Genomic DNA, 21597 nt, shown 5'->3' with positions numbered 1-21597 from the left:
CTGACCGACGAAGGCCAAGTGGGAGTGGCCTCTGCCTTTGTAGATGTGTGGATGTGCCAGTCCATGCACCGAACATGTTGCAAGGGAACCTTCTATCGGAAATCTGAGATCTATTGGAAGCTGGGATCGAACATAGGTTTCCGTTGAGGTGCGACGTGCGGGCTCTCGTCCTCCCTCCTGCAGAATGCTTCACCTCTTCAGCTCGATGGGCCGCCGAAGGGGAAGGCGAGAGGCATGGCTTGTTCTGGACAGTTCTCCGTATGACCGCATTCCGATATAAATTCGATGGGGCGCGCGTCCCTCTACAAGAAATACGAGAAAACCGATAGAGCCGAATCCTGGAAAACGGCAATATCTACCAGGGGGCTATGCAGGGGCTATGCTTTCGCTTGGAAACTCATTCCGTCTCGCTCTTTCTCGTGGCGAATGGGAGCGAGATAGCTGTAGATGGAACAACAACAAATAGTGGGCGGAAAAAGGTAACATTGGGTGGGAGAAGGGGGTCGTGCTTCCCCCCCTCTCTTGAGGGCGAGCATGGTCTCCGATGGGACTTATCTTCCCGCTGTAACCCCCCGTCCTCCCTAGTACCACCCGCAAATAAAGGACTCGCCAGATTTTAAATGTTTGCTCAATGATTTTAGTATATATTTCCATGACCTTTCGCTCATTTAGATTTGAATAGGTTCTTTAATAAATTTGTATGCACTCGTCAACGATTTATGGTATTCGGTATTCGGTATTCACTTGTTTCCGATTTACAGATCAGATGTTAAAATGTGTATTATCGTTAGGTAAATAATTTAAATATTAATAACATTTCTTGTATCATTTAAGTGTGTGTGTGTGTGTGTGTGTGTGTGTGTGTGTGTAGCTTCATAGAAAAAAAGCAAAAAAAAAACCGAAACCGAAACTAGTTCGAAAGAAAGAAAGAAAGAGAGAGAAAGAGCCTGGGGGGGGGGGAAATAAATATGTACAAAATATGGTGGAATGTGGGGCGGGGGGCAGGGGGGGCGTGGGTGCTCATCAAAAACCTGTGCAGTTATAATACTAAAATGAATTGCTTACAAAAATCGGTTTGAAATGCGTTTAAGCATTTGTATTTGCTTAAAATGTATCTTGTATCTATATTAAATCGATCTCCACACCACATACGCGTGCATGTGGGTATATATATATATATATACATATATATAGTTGTTGTTTTTTGTGTATTTATTTTCGAAAAGCGGACGTGGAGACAAAGACTCCTATTATCGTGTCTCTTAATAAAAGTGCTGGCCTGTGGCTCCTGTTTCCTGTGTGTGTGTGTGTGTGTGGGTGTGCGTGTATGTGTGTGTGTGTGTGTGTGTGAGTGAGCTCGTATTCCTTTTACTTGATATGTTTCTAAGAGGCTAACATCTGGCATCTGGCATCTGGCGCAAACGAAACGCGGATCTAGCGATTGGACAGGGCTCGGTTCGGTTCGGTTCGGTTCTGCCTTATAGAGGTCTTAAATGCTGATTTGATTGCTGCTATCTCTTTTCGAACACTTCAGGCACACGTTTTCGTGGAATGTGATCATCGGGGTGTGGCGTAGAGGGGAGTGGCGGGTCGGGGGGTCCTTACAAAAACCAATTTCAAACAAATTAACAATCCTACAACTAACAACAATTACATTTAGTGGGCGGGGCATGCCACAACAACACACAACTAGGACCCAAAGCAAACGTTTAGCGGGGGGTAGAGGGTAGGGTGGTAGGGGGGGGGGGGGATTGGTTTAAGCCAAGCACTATCCTTGAAGCCCTTAAGCCCTACTTTATAGATATAGAAACGATTTTAGCATAACGATTTGTTTGTTTTGACTAATTTTTTATGGTTTTTTGAACGAACGATTTACGATATACGATATACGATTTACGATATACGATTTATGTACATACAGATACAGATACAGATAGAGATACAGATACAGATACATATACGGCTAGGCGCGATCTACTCTATGGGGTGTCGCCCTTCTCTGGGCTGCTTGGCGCTTGATTTTGAAAAATACATATAGATATACATATACGTATACGTATATACCATGTAAATATGCGAATTTGCTCTATATATATATATATATATATATATTGTATGTATATTTCTTATAAGTTGCATTCAAAATATGAATTTCGGTTTTGTTTTTGTTGCTATTTAGGCTTTTGTGGTGATTTCTCTATATACTCTCTGCCTCGCCGGGTTATAGGTCATAGCGCAGTGGCTCTTGAAGGCTGTAAATAAGGTTTGCTCTCTGTACACGATTGGGCACGGGCTCTGGCTCTGGATTGGGCTCTGGCTCTGGCTCTGCTTTTATATACATTCAATTCGTTAAGCGCTTTATCGGTAGTATTACCATATATATATATATATATATATTATTTAATGCCGTAATTGTATGCCTAATTCCTAAACTCCGCGTGTCGGGCCGTCTCTCTGGGTCTCCATTCTCCATTCTCTCACTAGACTCTAGGATACTGTTCATTGCTTTTTATATAATTCACATTCCATGTTTGCTAACTTTGCTATCACTTTGAGTTTTCCCTTTATGTTCTTTTGTATCTTTGTGTGTGTGTGTGTGTGTGTGTGTGTGTTTGGGTGTGTGTGTGTGGCGCTTATTGCTACGTGGGCTCGCCCCTTCCATGGGCATCGCCTCCGCTGGCGTCTGGGCCATCTCTGCGCTGGAGCAAAGCCCTTTGCTCATCATTGGCCTCTGCCTCGCCCTCGCCCTCGGCCTCGGCCTCTGGCTCGCGATCCTCTGGGGGGGCAGCCTCCTCGCCCCCCGCTCGACTGCTCACTGGCGAGGTGAAGGTCGTCTCCGAGTCTGTGGTTGAGGAAACGAAAAAAAGGCGATTAGAGATCTGGCAAGGAAGGTATTTTCAAAGGAGGTGCCTCAAGGATGCCATACAATAAGCAGCGTATGTGTGTGTGTGTAGGTGTGTGTGTGTTCAAATTCTAAAGCTTTAGGGGGGGTCTCCGGGGTGCTATACAGAGAGAGAGAGAGATAGATAGAGGAAGATCCAGCAAGAGTGAGGATTCAGTGCTGCATGGTAACACGTGTTATCGATAGTTATCGCTATCGCTATCGCCATCGATCTTTGAATACTAACAACTGGCTGTCGCCGCACTCCATGGCATGTCTGTTGGTGGTATGTCTGTGGTGTCTGTGGTGATGATGGGGTGGTGGAGTGTTGATTGGCTGTTCATAGTGGTGGGTTCATAGTTCAGAATGCCGCCTCGAAGACGTTCGCTGCGCGGGGGGACGATGCGGGGCGCAAGCGAGAGAAAGATAGAAAGATACAGAGTAGGTTTTTGCTTGGTTTCTGGGCCGTCTCCGCCCTCCATTTCGTTGAGAGAATCCCGTAGAGGGAATCCCTCGATCACCTACCCAGACTGCTGTCCCTGGTGTGGTGTCCGTCCGGACAGCCCGACGTGGTGGCCGGCTGCGCGGCGCTGGTCGAGCGCGACAGCAGCGGCTTCACCTGGCGCAGGGCCTGCTCCTCGGGGTAGCGCGGCGTCTGGAACTTGGTGGGCCGCGACGACGACTGCAGCGTGGCCGGCCCCGACCGCTGGTGCATTAGTGTGCGGTGCCTGAGGGGTGGTGGGGATATAGACTTGGCTAAAACTGAATGAGGTAATTTATTCGGTGAGTAATCGCTGCCAGATTCGCCCTGCAACGAGAGAATCGAGTGTTATACAGCCAGGAAATGTCTCAAATATCAAATATAAGTGCCTTACCATAACCGTGCCGTTGTCGGAGACCCCCGACCCGGACATGTTGTCCGCCAGGAGCCGCTCGCTCTCCGGATCGGACAGGACGCGTGAGATATCAGACTTGTTTTTCAGTATCGATTTGGAGCGCCTGTGATGCTCCAGATTGGGTGACGCATCGATCGAGTCAATGGATGACGAATGCTTGCTCTCGAACTTGGCTGCAAGGACATTCGTTAGGGATCGTCACAGGCAAGCGGTTTTGGGGGGGGATACGTACCTTTGGAGCCCGCATTCTGTATGCCAAACAAATGCTGATTGATCAGTTTGGTGGCAGTGGCTAAGCTCTTGCCCGGCGTGAACACCGAACGCTTCTTCTTGGGGCCCCCGCCGGCCCCCGGGCCGCTGCCCAGTCCCATACCCATGCCCAAACCCACTCCCAGTCCGCCCGCCGGGTCGTCGTCGTCCAGCCGGGTGTCCTCGAAGCGGGCCCGCGGTCGCCCGCCACTCGGACTGGGCCGCATCGCGGCGAAGCTCTGCTGGAAACGCGTCTTGCGGTGCTTCGGCACCGAGTTCTCGTTGAGGCTGACGCGGCTGCCGCGCTCCTGGACGTCGAAGTTCTGGTAGACGTCGTCCAGGGGACTCAGGGGACTGAGACCGCCCCCGCCGGCGGCCAGATTGCGCAGCGCCGTGTCCCCCGAGGCGCTCTTCTTCACCTGGGCCCGCAGCCCCGTGGCGGACGAGGAGGAGGAAATGGTGGCCGGCAGGCCCACAATGAAGCCCGTCGAGCTGCTGATGCCCTGCGGATGGTGGTGGTGGGGGTGGTGCTGCTGCTGGTGGTGGTGCATCTCCCGCTCCAGCGGGTTTATGTACAGATTGTCCATGTCGATGTCCAGGGCGCAGGCCTCGTCGTTGAAGTCCGCCGTGAGGTCGCCCTGCGACAGGAACGGATGCGTCTGGCAGCTGGCGTACGTGTCGGAGCTGTCGACGCTGGCCAGATCCGCGTTGTTGTTGTTGTTGTTGTTGTTGCTGCTGCCGCTGCCGCTGCCGCTGCCGCCGCTGCCGCCTGCCCCGTAGTGGCTGCTGAAGTTGCCCCCAAAGAGGAGCAGACCGTTGGCGCCCATCCCGCCCGTGCTGGTGGTGTTGAAGTTGTTGTTGTAGTTGTGATTGAAGTTGGCGGCGCTGGAGAAGGCCGCCCCGAAGGGCCGCATCGCGGCGTCCAGCGGCAGGGCGATGGTCGTCGACGTGGTCGTCCCGTACGACGAGGACGTGGACGAGGACTGCGAAATGACGGGCACGGCACTGGCCACGGGCAGCAGGATGCCGGCGGCGGGCGGCGGCGGCGGCAGCGCCATCAGCGGGCCCACGCCCACCGCCTGGTGGCGCTGGTAGGCGCCCCCCAGGGGGGGGCCGGCCAGCAGGCCGAACTGGCTGGCCTGCCGATTGGCCGCCGCCAGACGCATCTCCAGGCAGATCGGCTTGTGGAAGTCCGAGGTCGGAAGCGCGATCACCCCCTCCGCGTCGGTGTACTCCTTGAAGTCCTGAAACGAGTGGTGGGGTTTGGTATTTGCTGGATCAGGGATCACAGATCAAGGATCACAGATCACGGATCACAGATCACAGATCAGGCGCCCATCAGGCTGGAGCTCGAGCTCCCCGTCTCGGCTGATTGGGTCTGGTCCCTGGGTTAGCTTTTGTGTGTGTGTGAGTGTCTGTGCGATCTGCCTCGCTACGGTGGGTGTCGCTTGCGAGAACGTACTAAAACATGCAACTAGGAGAGGCGTCAAGGAGAACGCAAATCGTGCAGCGCTAATCATTCGTAATCATATCGTAATTATTGTTAATTATTGTTAATGCAAAAAACCCAATTCAAAAGTTAACTTAAAAAAAAGGCGTTGGTGCGGTGAACATTTCATAGCTGCAAGGAGGGGGCCACGGGAGAGACGTTTCTTCGATTCCATCCCCCTCTCAGAACCCTCAGAAGGCCCTAGTAGGATGCTGCCAGAGTCGAGGCCTCCGGTTGCTAGGACGCAGACTCCTAAGAAGACTCCTGTTGATAGGCTTTCCATATCCGAATGTTTGGGGAATTAATTTCTTGAAAGTGTTCGCATATCTGATGGATCTGATGCCAAATGGATCTCCCCTAAACCCTTTATATTGCCACATTATGGAAAGCTGCCACAGATCATACAAATCATATAAATATACAAAAATTACAAAATAAATATTAATGAATTAATAAAATATTAATTTGATTAGTCAATAAATGAATAAATTTTTCAATATTAATTTTGTAATTTTTGTATATTTATTTAAATTAATCCAAAAATATTTTTGGTATAAACAATAAAATAAAAAAACACGAAAAATAGCACAACAGTATTAAAAATTAAAAAAAATGTAATTCATTTAATTGAAGAGTTTTTCTTAATTAATTAATTGTTAACTGAATTTTTTCGAGAATTTTTTTCGAATTAAAGAATTCAAAAATAATCAAATACAATACACAATAGCACAAATGAAAATAAATCATAGAGTTGTAATTTGAATTATTTTTTATCTCTTTTTAATTTTCTTAATTAATTAATTGTTAACTCAATTTTTCCGAGCATTTTTTTTTTCATTGAAAAGAATTAAAAAACAATAAAATACAATACACAACAAAAATATCACAAATGCAAATTAATTTAATTTAACAGTTTTATTTTGAATTATTTGTTCTTTCTTTCTCTTAAATTTTCTTAATTAATTAATTGTTAATAAAATTATGCCGAGCATATTTTTTGTTATAGCGAAGAGAATTAATAAACAATCCAAAAAAAACGAAAAATAACAAAAAAGTATTAAATATGAAAATAAATGTAATTAATTAAATTTAAGAGTTATTTTTTGCCGCCTACAAATCGGAGCAGGTGCCACAAATAGGGGTTGGGGTTTCCCACGATCCCGGGCCTGCCCTCCGCCCTGCTTTTATCCCCGCGATGAGTCCCCGCGATGAGCGCAAATAAAGATTCGATGCCGAGTGGTCCAATACTTACCCGCGGGGCGCGTCCGTTGCTCAAAAAGGGTGGAAATGAAAAGACTCTAATCGAAATCGAAATCGAAATTGCAACCGAAAGCAAGAGAACCCATTCGAGACGAGCAGCGAAAGCGAAAGGGGGTGTCGTACAAATAAATTCGATTCATTGTTTGGTGTTTTTTATTGCAAGATTTTTGGTTGATTCGATTCTGGTTTTGAGTTTGATTTTGAATTTGATTTTGATTTCTGTGTGTGTGCCGGCTGCTGCTGCGCTTCGTTGAGTGTAAACAGAAATAAACAACAACGACAACGACAACAACAACAACAACGACAACAACGACTAAAGATGAAGAGAGAGAGCTTTAACATTTGGTAGATTTTTGTTTTGTTTAATAATAATAACATTTGATGTGTGGTTTAACCTCTTCGATTAAGTAACTCCCCATTTGCTAGGTTACAGGGTACGATTAGGCTAGTTAATTACGTGCTTAGTGCAGAATATAGAACGATCCGATCGAGCCCACAATTTTCCATAATTAATTAAATAACACATGCGCTTTGGCCTCATTCCTGGTTCATCGTTGTTGGGTTTTTTCGGGGATTTTTGTCGGTTTTCTTGTGGTTGAGTGTAGATATATTATATATTTAGGCATTTAGATATTTAGTTAGAGATTAATTTAGAGGTTTAATTTAATTAAATTCTTAGAATTTTCTATGTCTTTCTTAGGCTTTCGCGTCGCACGGATCGGGGATAACACAGTATTAGATCGTGGTTGGTTTTAGGCCTAGGGTTTTAGGGCTACACGTTTTTTTTTTATTCCGCTGGGAGTGAATCTTTTTGTCTATATGTATCTTTCTGCTAAACGCTATTCGCGCGCAATGGAATACACTCGCCTTGGCATCCTGGCAAGCCCTTTAAGAAAAAGAAATGAAAAAGAAACAAAGTCAAACATAAAAATATCCACAGTACCACAGTTCCACAGTTCCACAGTTCCACATTTCCACAGAGTTTTTTCCATTCTCACACAAAGCCAAACGGAAAACACACACAAAAACAAAAGATAAATCACAAAAACAAAACAAAAACAGAAACAAAAACAAAAACAGAAACAGATCTTCAAAACTGGGGCGTGGGACAAGGACGAAGACGAGGACGAAGACGAAGACGAAGACGGAGGTGCTTTGCCGTTTACCCAACTTTTCACAGATAATAAATGTCGATGGTGCCCTCCTCGAGCATCCGCTTCAGCGCCAGATAGTTCTTGGGCGAGGGCGGCGGCCGCACCAGCCTCTGCATGCTGTACTCCCGGTCGTGGAACACGCAAATGCGATCCTGCAAGCAACAATGTCGAGATACGCCCTCAATATCCCGGACAACCACAACGGCTGGCTATCTACGGATCCAAGCGTCCAAGGGGGAGGGGGGGGGCGGGGGGCCCTAGAGGCTTTAGCTGGTTTTCCTTTTGGCTATCGCCTGGTGCGTGATCAGTTATCGAATCGGAACTAAAGAAGGGGTGCAAAAAGCATGCGACTAAACATGGTGCATGCAGGGAGGGGTGGGTGCAAGGGGTGGGTGGCACATAGAAAGCATTTCAAACAGTTAAGAGAAGCTACAGTTTCGGGTGCGTGGTGCGGGGGTGCGGGGGGTGCGGCTTTACCTTGGTGGTGCAGAAACAGCACTCAAACTCCACGGGCACGTCCTGCTCCAGGTTGTCCATCCGCTGGTTCTGCAGATTCTCGAGCGCCACCTGGCGCCGCAGTTCGGCGACTTCCTATAAGTAGGATTTGTTGTTTTGGGTCTCGGTTTGGCAGCGACAAAAACAAATCGATATATGTATTTACAGAAATATACTATGGATACGATACTATGGATATATACTATGCACCGCAGGCCAGACAACATGCAGCGTGCATGCGGCAAGGATGGGAAGCGTACGGCGGGCACTTGCTGGGCATGCTCGGGCGCTCGAAGCTGTGTGGAGAATGTGTGGTGTGCCAGTCGCCTTTCGATCACCTGTCAGCCCCAGTCCCAGCCCCAGTCCCAGCCCCCGTCCCAACCCCTCGTCCCAGCCCCAATCTAAGCAACCGCTTCTGCTGCCCTCAAACCCCCCGCCCGCCCCCCCCCTCCCAGATGATCAGTAATCAATCCCCAGGCGACTCCTACATCTACAAGTGCTCCTCCAAATGCGCCCCAAGAGCCATCGAGCATGGATCCGTGAGTATGGGCCGATTGTTGGGACCACCTTTAAGGCCCTCTCCGTTCCGCAGTTCTACTGGCCAGCGTCCTCTGTACAGGCGGCACAGCACACGAGTGGGGGTACCCCCCATGGAGCGACGACTACGACTACGGCTATGCGGATAGTGGCATGGAGGGCTACAATGGCTACGGCGGCCAGTACCAGCAGAACTGGGCCAGCCTCACCGTCAACCCCGACTGCCCAACCCTGGAGCCCGGTCCCCAGTACCCCCAGAGCCCGCCCATGGATCCCGGCCCCCAGAACGGCCCCCAGAACGGCCCCCCACCCATGGAGCCCACTGGAGTGCTGACGCCGACGCCGATGATAACGACGACCTGTGTACCGATCACCATCAGCACCGCTTGCGAGTATCCCCCGCTGGACCCCAACCAGCCGACGCGGCCCGCCTGGCAGCACGAGGAGGTGGACGAGAGCGAGGAGCGACGCAAGGAGCTGCGCATCATGCTGCAGCAGCTGTACGTGGCCCAGGCCAGGGTCCAGCTGGAGGCCACCGAGATCCGGAAGGCCCAGGGGGTGGCCTCCTCCGCCCAGACGCAGCTGGAGGAGGCCACCAACCAGGTGCGCACCATCACGGCCTCCCTGCACACGGCCCAGCAGTCGGTGGCGGCGGCGGCCATCCGGGCCCAGATCGCCCAGCTCCAGCTGGCCGCCCACGACCAGCTGCTGTTCGCCGCCCGCCAGGACGTCGACGCGGTGTCCTCGCAGATGGTCGGCGTCCAGGCGGCCGAGGGCATTGTCCAGCCCAAGCTCAATGTCGATCTGCGCGCCCTGCTGGACAAGCTGAAGCAGCCGCTCCAGAACTTCGACAGGCCAACGCCGGTGCCGACCATAGTCACGGATCCGCAGTTCTTTGGCTTCTATCAGTACCAGCAACAGCTACCGCCGCCACCGCCGCCGCCTCCTCAGTGGCAGCAGCCGTGGCAGCCGGGCTACCTGGGCGTGTCCCACGAAATGTTTGAGATGTCTGGTGAGCCGAGGGCCGCTAGTTGGGACGAGGATGCTTGGTACGACACCTAGGCGGAGTCCAAGTCTCTCCCAGTCTCTGTATCTATGCGTCTGCACCTATATATTTCTCAAAGTGCTTTTTCGTTTGTTGTTCCCCAAATAAATGTAATATCTAGCTGTGTGTGTGTGTGTGTGTGTGTGTGTGTGTCTCCATGTTTGTGTGGGTCAAGAGAGAGAGAGAGAGATGTATAGCTAGCGCTTGCCGAGGGTTTAATGGATCCAAGGGCCTCGGTTCAGAGGCCCAAAAGTATCTTGTATCTGTTAGACCCCCAGGCAAGCCACTAACAAAAGGAAAAAAAACCAAGTAAAGATCAAGAGAATTATCGGATAAAGTATCAAGAATGTTATGCAGATTTGAGCTGGAATATACGTTCTTCAAGGGCCTCAGAAAAACAAAAAAAAAAGGAAACAAAAATTATATACAATAGCATTGGGCATGTGTGTGTGTGTGTGTGTGTGTGTGTGTGTGTGTGTTCAGCCACATATCAATATGATTTATCCATTCAAAATCAAGGCTCATATAAATGGGAAGAATTGGCTAGAGTTTAGAATTATATTCCAGTACAGTACATATCAAAGAGCAGAGAGTATTTATGGTAGCTGTGGCATTCGATTCGAGAGTAGAGTAGAGTAGAGTAGAGTAGATTGAGTTCTTTGTGTATACTTTGAAATGTACCTCCTTACTGCGTCCCCGTAAAATCTAAAAAGTTGAAATGTGTTGCAGGTTGTTAAGATACTTTCGTTGTTTTGGCATCTTCTTAAGAGTCTTAAGGTTTTTCTTTGCCAAATTGGTTTGTGGTTTCTCAAGTACAAAATCAAAGAACTGTTTAAAGCTGTTTAAAGGAAAAACGTCTAAGGACTACTACAAAAGAGGCCGCCGAATCAGAGAACCAAAACGGGGAAAAGGGAAACGGGAACCAAGGATTTGGGGGGCTATTTTTCAACTGAAAACTAAAGAGGCTAAGAGGCGGGTGTGTTGGGTGGATGGGGGAGGGGAGAATAGTTATTCGAATATATTTAGAGCCGGTTTAACGGCCTTCACATTTACTAATACATAAGGATTACGATTTAGGAACTTTGAAAACATTAAGATATTCAAGATATACGATTACGATTACGATTACGATTATCAATACGGGTACGGGTACGGGTACGGGTACGGGTACGGGTACGGGTACGGGCAGGGGTACGGGCCCGGGCCCATGCCCCCCATTCGTCCCTTCGGCTCGCTGACTTACCCCGGGCGTTATCATCATCTGGATGGGCAGACCCTTCTGGTTCGATGCAATGGTCTGGTCGTCCTCCGCCGCCGCCGCCTGGGCCCCGCCCTCCGGTGGGCTGCCGCCGCCGGGGGCCGTGGCCGTGGCCACCGCCGTTGCTGCACTCGAGGCCGCCACCATGGCCAGATTATTGGCCACTCCGCCGGCTGTGGCGCCCGCTGGGGCAGGCAGCTGCGGGGGCGTCTGCTGCTGCTGCAGCAGCGCCTGCTGCTCCCTCCGGTAGCTCTCCATGGCCATCATCGAGGTCTGCCGGGCATTGGGATTGTCGAAGCTGTACGGCGGCACAGCGTCCTGCTCAGAGCTGGAACCGCGACGCTGGGCAGAGGAAACAAAAGATATTTTAGTATCCGAGATCGAAGATGCAAGAACGGGTTTCAAAACTACGGAACACTCGAACGGGGAGTACTTACAACTCACGATTGCTCATGATTTAAAAATTCATAAGGATAGGGTGCAAAAGTATCTTCAACTTCATTCAAGTCGATGGATACCTTGCTTATCTTGAATCTTATCGTTTCTTAGAACTAAAAAGATCTTTTCAATGACAAATAAATTCCTTAAGAGATTCTTTAACGAATCAGGAATTTTTGGAATATAATTTGTGTAAAATAAAACTAATTTTTCCTTAATTTTTAAAATAAAAGTTGGAAAGACCAATGTAACTTTTTTGTGTAAAATTACAATGAAAATATTCAATAAATATTAAAGGTATTAAAAATAATACATAAAAAAATAATCAATTAATAAAAAATAGTTTTATTTTAATTTTCCATTTTTTGTTTTTATAGAAATCAAAAATAACAGTTATAAAACAATTTCAATATAGCTTGCATAATACGAATATATTTCTGATTTTTATGGCCCTTCATTTTTTAATAAAAATTGGACAGACCAATTAAATTTTTTTTAATAGAACAGTCGCAGGAAAAGTTACGATAATAAAAAAAAATATATTAATAAATTTAAATTTAAATCTGCATTTTTTTTTTATATAAATCAAAATTAAGAGTTTTAAAATTATTTTGTTGTTGTTTAAATGTGAATAATGTGAATAAAAGTCAAACCCGTTCCAGGATAAATCTTGAAAAATAGTGTAGCTGTATTCGTATTTGTATTTGTATTTGTATTGTATTTATTTTATTATTGTTATTTATTTATGAATATTTTATTTGTTGGACTTTGATTCGACTTGGCTCTGTTTTTCGTATCTCTGGCCTAAAAGATCTTTCACTAGCCCCTTTGCCTTCTTGAAATGCTCCTGAGCGAATCTTTTTCTATCGGACATCTCGCCCCTGGGGCGTCTGGGGGCTCCACGCCCAAGGGGGCCTGTGGCATGCGTCGGTTTCCCCCCGAATCACTTACATGCTGCAGACTGTTTCTCATGTTGTTGGCCACGTGCTCGTAGTTCTTGTAGCAGCCGGTGCCGGTGGTGGCCGGGTTGCGGCTGACGCTGGTCGACTCGCCCTCGGTGCTGTTGCCGTCCGTCTGCGAGAGATTGTGGCCTGTGGGCGATCGGCGTAGCGCGTGGGTTAAACGGTGCCAATTTTTCATTGATCGTGTGTGACTCTCGCGCTTTTCTGCATTTGCATTTGCATTTGTGTGTGTGTGTGTTTGAGTGTGTGTGTGTGTGTGGTGTGTGTGTGTGTGTGTGGGTGGGTTATTGGGTTATTGATTCACGTTCAGATCGGTTGTTTTTGTTGTGTTTGTTGTGGCACACGCAAAAGGAAGCCATGAATGCATTTTGTCACCAGTGTATTTTTTTTGTATTTTTCGCAGTTTCGCATTTGTTTAGCCGACGACAGAGATATCGGTGAAATATATACACAGGGATATATATATGTTTTTTGTTTTTTTTTTAATGGATTGGATTAGATGTTGGTTTTTGTTTCGGGTTTTTTTTTCGGTTTTTTTGCAGCGCAAATGAAAAAATTAAAAGAGGAAAAAAGAAAGAAATATGAATTTCATGAATGGTTTGATCAAACAAACGGTTAACGGTTAATAATTGTTTACGACGACGATGACGATACGGTAGTAGGGGGTTGGGGGGGGTTAGGGGGGAATACAGTGAGCACAACATTGATGAACGACGTCTAGAAGTTTGGGGGCAAGAACAACATTTATCTAGGGGCTAGTCAAGGTTTTAGCTGGAGTTAGTAGGCCAGCTCAAGGCACACGGTTAGTACGGGGAAATGATAGGTCTACGGCGGAAAACGAACTCAAAAAAAGGTCCCTCCGGGGTCATTGTCCTCCACCAAATGACATGTGAATGAGTGATCAGGCGACGAATGGGGCGGGGATGGATCGTATCGGCGAAACAAATGCGCGAAACACCAACCACAAATCATGTACTCATCTGTAACTGTATCTGTATCTGTATCTGTATCTTTGTGTGGGTGCTGGTGTGTACGAGTATCTGAAGCCTCCTCGGGATGGCATCTCTCACCTTTGTCTGGTCTAAAGGGACATTTTTTTACCTTTTCTGCATTACGGCACACACATGAGGGTTTTTTATGCATGTAAATGTGTGTGTGTGTGTGTGGGTGTGTGTGGTTGTGTTTGGGAGTCGTTTTTGAATGAAAATAATACAGCGCACTGTTTGGTTTTGGTTTTATTTGCTAATTTCACAGACACACAAAAGTTTTCGTTTTGGTTAACGATTTTCGAACAGTGGTACACAAAAGTATGAGTACAGTACAGACAGTTATTCATTTGGGAGCAAGTACAATGGCATTGAGCATAAGGAGAGCGTACACAGTTTTATTTTCTCTATAGACTATAGATCATATATCATATATCATATATTATCTGGGGGAGGGTTAGAGCATGCAGCGCGTTAGATTCCAACTAAAGAGCATACGAATGGTTAACGAAAGATCAGTGGGGGTTGGGGAGGGGGGATCACACACACATAGATAGTTAGATACACACATATATCTTGGAGGAAAAAAGAAACAGGAAAAACATTAAGTAAAAGGCACGTAAAGGCTTCTCTTCTCGATCTGATTCTGGGCTTTTCTCTAATGCAATGATAGAAATGTTTGAACGATGCAAATCATACATAAAACATCATCAAATCGTTACAAATATCAAACAACGGCACTCTTTCGTGTAAAACATTTGTATACATATTCAAGGCCCTCCTGCCGCCTTCCGCCCGCTGCTCGGTTCTCGCTTAACGCCTAGTTACCATTATTATATTGTTAGTTAGTACAAGTATGTATGTATATATCGGGGCTTAACACTTAACTAAAACGCCACTCTATCTTAAATTAGTCGCTGCAAGCTAGGAGCATTCTTTTGCTTTAAATAAGGCATTGTTTTTTTTGTTTTTTATTTGGTTTTTTGCTGCTGCTTTCTTTCTTTTTTTTAGGAACGTTTCGCCAGCATTTGCTAAGTTCTCTTTTCTCTTTAGATTTGTATATGGAACGAGTATATTTAGCTAGGACCTACCTATGCATAGCCGATTGCTAAATTATAACTAAGCCTAGTCGCTCGCTCGCCCTCTCTACAACAACTAATTTCATAAATAAGGCTGGCTCTGTGTATATTCTTTTTTGTTGACTAGTGCTCTCTCTCTCTCTCGATAAATGCCTGGTCTAGGAGGAGTACCAGCACCAGTACGAGTCGAGTACGAGTACGAGTAAAGGCAAGGCCTATGTTTAATGCTAAGTTTTAGACTAAATCAAAAATTGTGCTCACGCGGATTGTTGTATTCAGAGTTCTTCTTCCTCTCTCGAATGGCTTTGTGTTGTGTTAGCTTTTTTCTTTTGGGGGAGGGGAGGGGGGTTGGGGGACTCACACTCAAACACACACACGCACAGGTACCGCTGCTTTTGGGGGCTGTCTTGAAAGTTTTGCTTGGGGGGGAAAACATCAAAAAAAAAAAGCAGGAAAAAAACATAGACAAAATATCAGCAATTTTAAGCACATTTTCGTTTCCATTTTTAATTTATTAATTTTTGTTTATTTTTCTAGATTTATTTTCAAGTGCTGATGGGTGGCCGGGGGGGGTGGGGAGGGCAAAACTTTCAATACGATATCGTTGAAGATATTTAGAGAGAGAGAGAGGGGCGGGGAGCAGCTCATGGCGTGGTTTGTGTGTGTGTGTGTGTTGGATGGCACCTAAAAGCATTTACATTTAATCACAACATTCAATGGGTTGGGATAAGGGTAGGGGGCTGGGGGGTGGGCTCTCTGAGACCCAAAAAAACAACTAAATAATCGAATTTTTGTTTCAAGCAAAAGCCCTCTCGATCTAGGGGTTCGGTGTCTATCTCTAGTTTACATTTTTTTGGGGGCTTGGCTGGGCTCTCCCCTTCACCCTTTTCGCACTTAGATCTAATAACTCGCTCTTTCTGAGTGTCTGTGTGTGTGTGTGTGTGTGTGTGTGTGTGTGTAGGGGGGGGGGGGGGGGGGGGGGGGAGGGGGGTGAATCTGTGTCTGTTTAACAAACTAATTTACAGATACAATAACAATTGCATGTGGCTGTCGTTCTACGTTTCGCTTAGTGTTTAATAGAGCCTTGGGGGGAGGGGGGGGGGACTGGGGACTGTGGACTGGGGGCTCGTCCTAGCGGCTGTCCTCATTGTCACTGGAACTGTTCTGCTGCTGGGCATCCCGCTCCTCGAGCAGGCTGCGGTTGAGCTCCTGGATGCGGGCCGAGAGGGCTCGCCGTCGGGGCGTGCCAAACGATGGCGGCGGTGGCGCCTCGATCAGTGTGTTCTTTTCGCCTATCAATCGGTTGTTTTTTTTTAGTTAGATCAACCAAAAGAGAGTGGATCAAAGGTGTGTGTGTGTGTGTGGGTGTGTGTGATTTTTACATGGTTCGTTCAGGGGTTTGTGAGTTTTGTGGGCGTGACAGAGAGTAGAAAAAGAAGAGCAGAGAAAAGAACAAGTTGTAGATAGACATCTCGCATCTGCTGATGGGGGGGTGGCGTTGGTGGTGGGGTGGGGGGATAGGCTTATCGCTCTTGGTCGGAGGCTAACCCTATCCCCCACTTGGGCTTTAACTCAAGGCTTGGGCGGGTATTCGATTCGCTAATAAACAAACTACTGTTTCGCTAAGAGAATGAGCATATATATATATATACGTTTATGTGTGTGTGTGTGTGGGTGTGGGTGTAACGTTATGTAATCAGCACTTGAAAATTTTCTAAAATGTTTTTGTATTTATAAATATTCATATTTTTGATATTCTATATATTTTTTTTTTTTTTTTTGTATAAGATTCGAAAATGGAAACTCTAGAATGGGCATTCAAATTCGCTATAGATTGTGTTTCGTGTAGCAGTTTCAAAATCAAGAGTCAAGCAATCAATGGTTTAGCAAATTTTCTTTCAGTCAATCATCAATCATCATTATAATTTCAATATTCCATATGTTATTTGTTTCTTTTGCAAATATCCAAAACTAATTCCTCAATGGAGGCAATAAACTGAACTGGAACTGAACTGGAACTGAACGGAACTGAAGGCAAAACTCAAAAGCGAATATAACGCAACAAATCGCAAGATCTAGAGCTGCATCTATAAATCGGTGGCTATACGGCTATATCGCGGTAATATCGTTAATCGTCTCCTATACGAGTGGGGCGGAGGGGGGGGAGGGTGGGCGGTATTTACAATGGACACAGTACAGTGCGTTTCATATCTGTTGGATGAGTGTAGCCAAAGCATTACCCCATAGTGTCTATTTCAGTCTGTTCTTTCCAATAAATATATTTTTTTTAATATTATTTATTACTTATTTATTGTTTTTGTTTTTTTTTTTAATTCAAAAACTTTTCCTATCCAATCAAGAATTTTTTTGTATTAATCATTTTGTAATTTATTATTTATTACTTTTTTTTTTATTAATTAAATATTTTTTTTTCTATCGAATCAAATAATTTTTTTAAATTAATATTTTTTTGTAATTTATTATTTATTGATTTTAATATATTATTTTTCGATAATTTATTTATTACTTATTTATTTATATATTTTTTTAATTCAATTATTTTCTCTATCCAATCAATGATTTTTTTTGGATTAATAATTTTTTTTTATTTATTTTAAATTTATTCTAACATATTATTTATCAGTATTTTTGATCCAATCGGGGACTTTCTTTGTCCAATACCATATATTCTATGGCCATTTTTGGGTCTCCTACGTCCACCTACAGCTATGAAACGCACTCTGCCGCCTCCCTATTTTCCATTAAGCAGACTATAAATGCTATAAAGCTAAGTACATGGAACTATCTCCAGAGATAGAAGAGCTAGGGAGGGAGGTAAAGGGTAAAAGGCAAAAAAGAGGGATATACATGTGGAGAAAGGGGGGAGAGAGGGTGCGAGCGAATGTACAAAAGTGTAGGAGTATTTATAGGTGTGTGAGCGTACATCTTGATATATTTTCTGGTGTGTGTTTATAAGAAAGACGCTACGAAAAGCGTTGGTCAAGGGCCCGGATACGGGTGTACGGGCTGTACGGGTGTACGGGTGTACGGGGGGGTTAAGCGCAATGTTTAGTCACCTGGAGCGCTCTGCACGTCGAGTGTCTGCCTGCCTATATTGGGGGTGCTCTGTCGTTTGCCCTTCGGATGCACGACATTCGTTTGCTTGCCTAAAAGAGAACACACACACATTGACAGGGGGTTGGGTTGACAGGGCGGGCGCTGAATGCAGCGAAGCGCGTGGAGAGGGGTGGGGGGGTGGTGGTGCCTGTACACGGGTCTAAACCCCACTAATTTCTTGTTTAATGCGCTAAATACAAAAGCGTTTGCCTAATTGACCATTAAAATGTATCTTCCGGTGGGTGTCTCTATATATTGTGTGTAGAGAGTGTGTGTGGGGTGGAGGGGGAGGGGGGGTTTAGGGCTACGGAAACTTAAGAGTAATTCAATGTAGCTTAACTATTGTTAGTTTACAGCGGATTAAAGATATATGTATATCTAGTATTTGTTTGTATGCGGTAATTGGTTCAACAATTTCTATCATTCTTACGGCTCTTTTTTGGCACCGATCGCTGAGCTATTTACACGCCTCCTCCTCAAACCAAAGGATAAGAAGAAAAAGCCAAAAAAAAAAAGAAGAGAACCAGAAACGGAAACGGAAACGGAAACACAGTGCATGCCACAAAGGAAGAAAAAACAGCTAGATCTAAGGTGAAAGCAAAAGCAAAAAGAGGCCACAAAGGGGTGGGCTAGGGGTAGGGGTTGGGGGGAGGGGTATTTAAAGGCTACTTGAAGCAAGGCATATACTAAACTACAGTTTTTTATTCTGTACATATTGGTAGTAGTTTGTTATACGATACATATCGTTAGATAGATAGATGGAAGGGACATCTGGCGATGCCTCGACGACTTACCTGTGTCGACAATCACATCGATGAGATCCATGGACTTGGCGAAGGCATCTTTCAGATTGATATGATGAAAGGAGACAATGCTGCCCTCGCGCTTGGCCCGATCGAGGGCCTCGCGCCGCTTGAGGGCCTTTTCGCGTCGCATCTGATTCTTATAAAATTCAGCAAAATTGTTAACGATGATGGGAATAGGCAAAGCGATTACCAGAACACCGCATATGCAACACACAGTACCAATAACCTTTCCCAGTGCAGTTGTGGGATAGATGTCCCCGTAGCCAACAGTTGTCATTGTAATACCCGCCCACCAAAATGTTTCCGGTATTGAAACGAATTTTGTGTCCTTTTCATCCTTTTCGGCAAAATATGCCAGCGAAGAAAATATGAGAACGCCCATGGCCAGGAACAGCATTAGTAGACCGAGTTCCTTATATGAGTTACGCAGCGTAAAGCCTAACGACTGCAGGCCCGTTGAGTGACGGGCCAGCTTAAGGATTCGCAGGATGCGCATAATGCGAAATACTTGCACCACCCGGCGCACATCCTGGAACTGGTCCGTTGCATTCTTATTCGTTTCCAATAGAAATAACGAAACAAAATATGGGAGTATTGCCAATAGGTCGATTATGTTAAGGCCGCCCTTAAAGAACTTCCACTTGTCCGGCGAGGCGCTAAACCTAAGTATGTACTCTAGAGTGAACCACGTGATACACACGGCCTCAACCATTGCCAATTGCGGATTATCCTGTGGTGTACCGTTGTCAATGTGTTGTAGTTGTGGTAGGGTGTTCAACGTCAGGGCTATGGTAGACAGGACTATGAATAGTATGGATATCACTGCGATAACCTGCGAACGGTAAAGAAACAATCGATTGACTTGTCGAAGACCATCAGACATTTCAGCAAATTTTTGGGATATTGGCTATATATCGTACACATATCGTATATATATACTCTCGATATACGCACAGCGATAACACGTTTACGATAACACGTTTACGATAACGATTACGATAACGATTATAGGATTGATAGTAGTAGTAGTAGTGGTAGTAGTAGTAGTGGTAGTAGTAGTAGTAGTAGACGTATTCGGTATATTTTAGGTACAGGCACGTACATATTTGCACGTTCTCATTCCACACAGACGACTATGCAAAATGTAATGCATTCAGCGTCGTGGCCGTGGCTGGAGGTGGGGGCTGGGGGCCTGGGGGCCTGGTTTGGGGTCAGTTAGCTTCCACTTGAACGTTAAGTTTTCGGATCGAATCGGATCGGTTCGGATCGGAGAGATCGGAGGGATCGGAGAGATCGGTCTTCAAATGATTGTTAGTCAAATTGCTGTTGCTTTTTGGTCTGAGTGTGGCAGAGAGACAGAGAGAGAGAGTGGCAGAGTGGCAGAGTGACAGAGAGAGACATTGGGGGTTGGGGATGGGGGGCTGGGGGGTGGACTTCATTTGTTGGCTTTCCTGACCGATTTTTTTGCATTTTGTTTTCTTTTCTTTTTGTTTGTTTCAAAGGCTGCTGTACTATATGTGAAGTATATCATTATATTTTTTGTTCAGTTTTATCTGTCGTGAATCCTTCTCCATAATACAAACTTAACGTTTAAATAAAATAGAAACATATATAAACATAAGCTTTTTTTTCGATTTAAAAGGGGTTTCTCTTTCCTTTTTTGGAGCTCGTCGGGCTCAGTGGATCAGCAGCGGGTGGGGGGAGAGAGAGATCTCTGATCATGGTCTCTATCTCTGGGTTTGGTGGGGGGGGTTCTCTATGGCTGGTGTGTGAGCTGTTAATGTGTGTGTTTGAGTGTGTGTGTCTTTGAGTGTGTGTGTGTGTGTGTGGTTGAGTGACTCTGTGTATGTTTGGTTTGGTTTCTTTTTGGATTTGTGGGACAGATCACATGACGCAACACAAGGACATAACACACCTACATACATACATGTATTCTATACGTGTGTGTCTGTGTCTTCTATAATTGGATCGATTATATTATTATGGTATGAGGGTGAACCAGGGGGGGCACTCCATCGTCAAATAAGAGACGCTATACCCTTGGGGTCTGCAGTCGACATTTTTTCTTTCTTTTTTTTTTCAAAATCTATTTCTGTTTTCTAATCATCCTGCTCCTCGAAACATCCTTAAATCTAACGATTGGACAAACAATTTGTTCACGTGTTTTTTTTTTTTTTGGTTTTTTTTCATTGTGTTTCTTTTGTTGTTTCTGGGTGGCGGGGTGGCGAAAGGGGGTTGGGGGGGGCGGAAAATGATTCGATAGATAGATAAGTAGATAGATAGATAGATAGATACATAACTGAAAATTACGAGTACGTCTAGCAATCAATATTCATGATAGATTCTAGCAAATGACAAGGAAGGAAACCAAAAACGGAACACACAAAACACACAAAAGACAAAATTAAATCCAAATTCAAATCCAAATCCAAATTCTAAATTTCAAATTCAAATGCATAACTTTCGTAGCAAACGAGCAGAGAATTACGAGAGTTTACGAGAGAAACGGATACAAAAAAAAAATACTCAAATTAAAACCCAAGGACCCGCCCTCTGGCCGGCAAGGATCCAACGTCCAACGTCCTGCCGTGTCACATTTGATTTGCTGGGGCCACAGAGACCCAAATAATTTATGTAATTTATGTAATTTACCAAAAACTGCCAATCCCAGGGCGTACAGGTGGGCGGGGGGCGGCAGGCGGGGGGCGGCGGACAGGTCACAGGGTCCAGGGGGGTGGCAAGGGGGCGGCCTGTCAGATATGCAAATGCAAATTCCGAATTTCAATGCCAGATTGGTTATCGAAGAAGAGAGGTGCCAGAGGCGTCGTCTGCTGATTGCCACATTAGGTCACAAAAATTTCTCGGGGGCCCCCTTGTATGTCTGGCTATGCGCATATGTGTGTGTGTGTGTGTGTGTGTGGGTGTTTGGGTGTGTGCGTGTGAGA

At 45.6% G+C, this 21597-nt stretch overlaps 1 protein-coding gene across 1 annotated transcript; it reads right to left on the bottom strand.

Moving 5' to 3' along the window:
- Positions 1-1914: 1914 nt before the first annotated feature.
- Positions 1915-19379, bottom strand: LOC6603911. The gene is made up of 9 exons (XM_026991794.1): positions 18641-19379; positions 17807-17896; positions 12654-12793; positions 11250-11606; positions 8407-8520; positions 4010-5270; positions 3757-3950; positions 3407-3689; positions 1915-2842 (listed from the first exon to the last, which is right to left on the bottom strand). The coding sequence occupies exons 1-9, from the start codon at positions 19362-19364 to the stop codon at positions 2640-2642; spliced, it is 3366 nt and encodes a 1121-aa protein (XP_026847595.1). The 5' UTR covers positions 19365-19379; the 3' UTR covers positions 1915-2639.
- Positions 19380-21597: the final 2218 nt, after the last annotated feature.

This window comes from Drosophila persimilis, unplaced genomic scaffold (assembly GCF_003286085.1).
Source record: "Drosophila persimilis strain 14011-0111.01,24,50 unplaced genomic scaffold, DperRS2 tig00000686-arrow-arrow-pilon, whole genome shotgun sequence".
Taxonomy (NCBI): Eukaryota; Metazoa; Arthropoda; class Insecta; order Diptera; family Drosophilidae; genus Drosophila; species Drosophila persimilis.
Note: the sequence above shows the minus strand (reverse complement) of the source record. Positions and strands in the feature narration are given on the sequence as shown.

Coding starts and splice junctions, on each gene's coding strand:
- LOC6603911 (XM_026991794.1), bottom strand. CDS start 19,364: ATGGTTGAGGCCGTGTGTATCACGTGGTTCACTCTAGAGTACATACTT. Junction 12,794..17,806: donor CGACGTGCAGAGCGCTCCAG/GTGACTAAACAT, acceptor GATCGCCCACAG/GCCACAATCTCTCGCAGACG. Junction 3,951..4,009: donor ACAGAATGCGGGCTCCAAAG/GTACGTATCCCC, acceptor ATGTCCTTGCAG/CCAAGTTCGAGAGCAAGCAT.